Raw genomic sequence first — 5,498 nt, 5'->3', positions numbered from 1 at the left:
TCAGAGAAGTTTGAGCGTTTATTCAGATTCAAACAGGAAGCAACACATGTACACACTGTTCCCGTTATTTTGTCCAGCAGGACTCTCTGATCTGCAAACAGACGGTAAACAGTCTGACAGCAGAGAACCTTCATCACCATCATCATCATCATCATCATCAGAGAGCGTTGGGCCGCCCGAGCAGCCCGGGGCCTCGAACGCACCGTCCTGACAGCGGCTCAGCACGGCCACGTCTGGGGCCCCGGGCTGTGGGTTGGACCTCACTTTGTTCACAGTTTATTCAATTCTGTACGGAAACGAAGTTTCTAGAAAAAAAAAACAAGTTTTCAGTCTATTTTATCAACAGGAAGTGACATCACACCGCCAGCCACTCAGATCAGTCAATCACTACGAGGAACTTAATTAGTGTTTATTAATACTGTGACATCATCGCTCTGTCAGCCAACCATCAGGCTAAATTATCTACATAACATTTCCCACGGTGCGGAAAACTGAAACGCCGCCAGTGACTGAAGATAGCCCCGCCCCTGACAGATCCCCCTCCCCCCATAAATGTGAAACACACTCATCATTGTCCATCAGTCATTTTTAGCTCCTCCCACCTCCTCTGAAAGGGCGGGGCCTGTCTGAAAGGGGTGGGCAGTGAGGATGGGGCGAGTGGGCGGCGGCCGATGCTACGTCTCAAACTGGGTAAGCAGCGCCCGCACCTCCGGTGTGAGCTGCTTGGCAGCGCTGGCGGCCTCAGCGATGGCGCGGCGGTACGGGCCCTTCCGCTTCCTGTCGAAACGCGACTGGAACGTCTCCAGGAAGGGCGACAGCTGTGCGAGCGGCAGGAAGGACGTGGTGGGCGAGCCGAACCACGACACACGCGCCTCCTGCTGCACCGCCAGCCCCGTATCGCCACGCCGCGACACCGTAATGCCGAGCACGCGCGCCGGCCACCACGGGAAGCCGTAGATCTTCGCCCACACAATATCGCCGACGCACACGGTGCGGCCGTCCGGGAGCGGACATTTTGAAACGGCCTTGGAGAAGACGGAGGATGACGATGACGAGGAGGAGGAGGAAGACGACGTGGAAGACTTACGGCGCCTCTTCAGGTCGTTGCCCTCCTCCCCAACGCCACACTGCACTTCCTCACCATTAGCTCTGAGGGGAGGGCCAGTGGGCGGAGAGGAGGGTGGGCACCGTGGAGCTGAGGAGGGGGAGTTATGGGAGGGAGAAGAGGAAGAGGGAGGATCTCCGGGTGGGGGGAGTTCAAAATTGTCTGTGGAGCTACACTCTGAGGGGGTGGAGTCTAGAGAAGAGGAGGAGGGAGGACCTCCTACTCTCCCCTCAGACGCTGCCTGCATCTCCGCGGCAACGCTTCCCATACAGGATGGCGTTGGGGGAGGAGCAGTTACTTGAAGTGGGGGCGTGGCTGTGGATGGGTTGGGTGTTGAGGCGGGGCTTAGTTCTGGTTTGGGAGGTGATGAGCGAGCGCTGAGTTTGGGCGGGGACGAGGAGGAGGAGGAGCTCTGTGCCTGGCTGTCGTCGGTACGATACCTTTGGGGTTTGAGGCGCATTCTGGGCGGAAGCGGCGTGCTGGCGGCAGCGCTGAGGTGCTGCAGGCGCCGGGTGAAGTGGACCTTCTGGTTGTGGTTCTGCAGGGTGGCGGCTCGGGTCACAGCCTTGGGGCGGTCCTGGTCCTGGTCTTTGTGCCGGCGCGGCGGCGGCGTTTGCGAGCTCCTCACCAACGTCTTGAGGACCTGCCGCGCCTTGGAGCGGTCAGCTGACCCTTTGGTCAGAACCTTCTTAGAGTTCAGCTTCAGGCGCATGCGGCTCGAGGTCGCCGAGGATGAGGATGAGGCCACTCCCCTCAAAACGCGGCGGGAAGAGGATTGTGACGAAGATGACACACGTATCCCTGATGACGAGCGCCGGTCGGCAGCCGGGGACCGTCCTTTGTCGTCACTCCTCAGACGCTTGACCTCAGCAGAGATCGGTCCTTCTGCTACCTTCCGCCGCCGCGAAGTCTCGTCGCCCCTCAGGTCCACCGGCCCCCGCCGTGTCTCCCGGTGCCCGCCTGACGCCACCACCCCTTTGCATTTGTCGCAGAGTACCTGTCGGGGGCGGAGCTTGATGGCGTTCATGATGGAAGTGGGCTCTTCGCAGCGGTAGCGCCTCTTTGGCCGTTTAATCTTGCGTGGCGGCGGCTGAGGTAAGGCCTGGTTGTAGGTGTCCCTGATGAACAAAGGAGGCGGGTACGGTGCCCCCTCCTGAAACAGCGGTGGCGGTTTAGAGGTGCAGTCCTGAGGAGGGGGCGGAGCAGCGTTCTCTTCCTTTTTGATGGCCGGAAAGTCGTTGCTAACCGGCAGTGGCTGCTGGAGAGACGTGGGAGGTCGACTCCGGTCGTCCCGCCGTGGGAACACGGTGATGGGAATCCCGTACGGACCGAACCTGGAAGCAAACATGGCGAGCGTGAGACTCTGATGCAGCCAGCGCATCACATATGGAAAACACCCGGCAGTAATCGGTCACATGTGTAATTACTGCTCGTACACATGCAGTACTGTGCAAAAGTCGTGAGTCACCCTCATTTCCTCATATTCAGACCCCGCCCCCCCAGTGTTGAGTAAGAATAAACAAACAGTAACTGACAACAATGATTTTTAAGTAATGATGCAGACAAATCTCTGCAGCACACCGCTCAGCAAAACGCAACGAAAAGTGATTCGAGACTTTTGCACAACGAAAACAACACTGTATGCGTTTATACATAAGAAACCACTGTGAAAACACCACTGTGTAACTGTGTATCTGTGGCTATGAAGGTTATGGGTGGTTGATTATCTATCAGTACTCACTACATGGCTGAAAAAGTGATGTCTTAGTCTCCCCCCCCACTGAGCAGCAGAGCGCTGTAAAGACACTCTCATTCTTGCTTCTGTCCTATATCCATCACCAACCAGGTCAAAGGTCAGCAGGTAATGATGCTCAGGTGTGTCTGGCTAACACTGCAGCCTAATCAATCCCCGCAGCCGTTTAACGAGGAGCAGGACGCTCCTGCAGGGGTGTTTACCTGACCAATAACCTGTTCATACAGGTGAGCTGGACACATTTAAATCCTTAAAACAATGACAAATAGAAATACTAATCATTTTTGATTGTTTCTAAACTACATCATAGTTCAGGATCAATCACTAATCAATCACATCCATCCTCTGCTGCTAATAAAGTTTCACCTTTTTGAAACGTCCATCAGGACCCCGGAGAACACCTTCTCTCCCAGCCGGAAAGACACCACCAGCGCGTCATCGATGACGTGGTCCAGGCAGACACGAACCTCGGACCCGAGACTGAGGTCCAGCACAGAGTCAGCTACGACTCGATCCTCGGCGGCAGGCTCGGTCAGCAGCCGCCGTTTCGGTGAGCGGCAGGGCGGGGAAGAATCCCTCGGGCCTCGGGCTGCCAGCTCCTCGGGCCCCGCTGGGTCCGGGTCCGGACCGTCCGCCGTCCCGTCCAGCACAGTGTCCGTCGCGGGCCTCCGCTCCGCCTGCTCCAGGCTCGTGTAACCCCGTTCCCGGCCCGCGGTCTCGGCTCGGTCCGTGGTCTCGTTGGTGGTGGGTTCGGCAGGTTCGGCCAGAGACAGGCCGGCCTCGGTGACGGGCGGCGCGGCCGGGAATGAGTGCAAGAACACGGCTGAGGGCTGCGGGTCCGGGCCGCGGTACGCCTCCTGCGCAGACACGTCTCCGCCGCCCTCCGGGTCCGCGGGCAGTCCGGGGGAGAAGCGGTCCGCGTTGACCCACTCCGGCGGCCCGGAGCCGCTAGCTTCGTCGCTCTCCGGATGCGCGTTTCCCGCCGCGGGCTCCATCTCCGGCCTGACATGGCGGCCCTCCGCGTCCCCTCCGTCCTCCGCCCGCATCGCGCCTAGGTCCAATGCCGGCCCGGTCTCCTGCGGTCCCTCGCACTCCGATCGGGCTCCCGGGAGACCCGGTCCCGCCGGGCCCTGCGCTGGCGGGCCCTCGTCGGTCGCTGTTGTTGTCGGAACCGCCGCAGCTCCTGGCTCTGCAGCCACGGCCGCCATTTTCTTCCGCTGTGCTGCCGAGCGGAGCGGAGCCCCTCCCTCCCGCAACACAGGCCAACGGCGCAGGCGCACCGCCATTCGCCGACACCCCTGTCAATCAAATGGGACGGGGCAAAACTTCGTCTCTGATTGGCTGATTATGTCAGAGCGTGGTAAGGCTGCCAGAGGCCGCCAGGGGGCGTGTATCTTTGACGAAACAAAAACATGAGGAATAACCAACGCAGAGCGGATCGATGTGTGACCACAGAGGCAGAAAAAGGAGCAGAGACAGCATCACGGATGTCCCAGTAATCACAACACCGAAACCTGTGATCGACAAGCAGCTGATCAGCGGGCTCTCTGCGTCAGTGACAAACATGACCGTATAGGATCACATCAAACACATTCCTATACTTTAAAGCTCTGAACAACAAGTAGCCCTATACGTTTCTGAGGGGAAACGTCTGCCCTCTCTGAAATAAAACTTTCTGTTTGTACGTCCGGAGCCAATCACAGCCCTGATCTAAACAGTAATCTGCCTTCATGATCCTGAATAACAGCGCCACCGCGTGGCTGCTCAAAGTCTCCCTGAATGCTTGAAAACACTAAGGGTTAAAAACACAATCACGAACTCTTCAACCTTCCTCCAGCTGTCTCTATACTAAAACTGACGTTTCCTGCCTTTTGTGACTTTATATGACTTCTTTGTTCTACTGTGAGTGACAAAGAAGTTTACCAGACTCTGTTGTTATTTACATTTTGATTCAATTCAGTGAAACTTTATTTATATAGAACCAAATAACCACAGCAGTTGGCTGAGAGTGCTTTATACTGTGGGGTAAAGACACAGAGTAACCCCAACCATCATACAAGCCCCTGTGAGCGACTGTCGGATTAAACAGATTCATATTAAGTGAAACTAACATGAGAGCGTGAAGAAGACACACTCTGAGCATCACACACTGTGACAGTTTCACACTAGGACCGTTGATGTGAAGTCTGTCAGATAACCTTTGGTCCTAAATGACTGTAACATTTATCTTTCGGGCTCAATTCTACTCAGTTTAGTGTTAAAATTAACAATGAAATATGTGAAAATATTACATATTGACACTGTTCCGAGTAATCTGATTACACGTTGCTTGTCTTGTGTTTCTATGGTGTATTGATAGTCATGTGCTTTTTGTGCTGAGGTGTTTTTTCTGTTATCAAACTGTTCTCCCACTAGGAGCTCAGTCTGAGTGGAGTTTTTTTTCTCCTCCTCTTACCTCATGTAGTGTATTTTCGTTGTTTTTTCCTATCAGCCTACCTCTCTGACATGTCTGCCCAATGTGATGTTTGTGTAAAGTTGGTCAGAAGGTTCCTTTGTAAGTGCGCATGCGCCATTAGCGTGCTGCCTGCTGTAACCCTAATTTCCCTCGGGATGAATAAAGTATTCTGATTCTGATTCTTT

General features: G+C 55.5%; 1 protein-coding gene across 1 annotated transcript; it reads right to left on the bottom strand.

The window, feature by feature from the left end:
• Positions 1–4,159, bottom strand: pwwp2a (PWWP domain containing 2A). Its single transcript, XM_005753228.2, has 2 exons — positions 3,225–4,159; positions 1–2,439 (listed from the first exon to the last, which is right to left on the bottom strand). Exons 1-2 carry the CDS (start codon positions 4,142–4,144, stop codon positions 675–677), a joined length of 2,685 nt encoding a protein of 894 aa, XP_005753285.1. The 5' UTR covers positions 4,145–4,159; the 3' UTR covers positions 1–674.
• Positions 4,160–5,498: the final 1,339 nt, after the last annotated feature.

Source organism: Pundamilia nyererei, unplaced genomic scaffold (genome assembly GCF_000239375.1).
Source record: "Pundamilia nyererei isolate P.nyererei 1_Seehausen unplaced genomic scaffold, PunNye1.0 scaffold00414, whole genome shotgun sequence".
In the NCBI taxonomy this organism is placed as follows: domain Eukaryota; kingdom Metazoa; phylum Chordata; class Actinopteri; order Cichliformes; family Cichlidae; genus Pundamilia; species Pundamilia nyererei.
The sequence above is the reverse complement of the archived record's forward strand: the minus strand, read 5'-3'. Positions and strand labels throughout refer to the sequence as shown.

Coding starts and splice junctions, on each gene's coding strand:
- pwwp2a (XM_005753228.2), bottom strand. CDS start 4,144: ATGGCGGTGCGCCTGCGCCGTTGGCCTGTGTTGCGGGAGGGAGGGGCT. Junction 2,440..3,224: donor CTGATGGACGTTTCAAAAAG/GTGAAACTTTAT, acceptor GTTTGCTTCCAG/GTTCGGTCCGTACGGGATTC.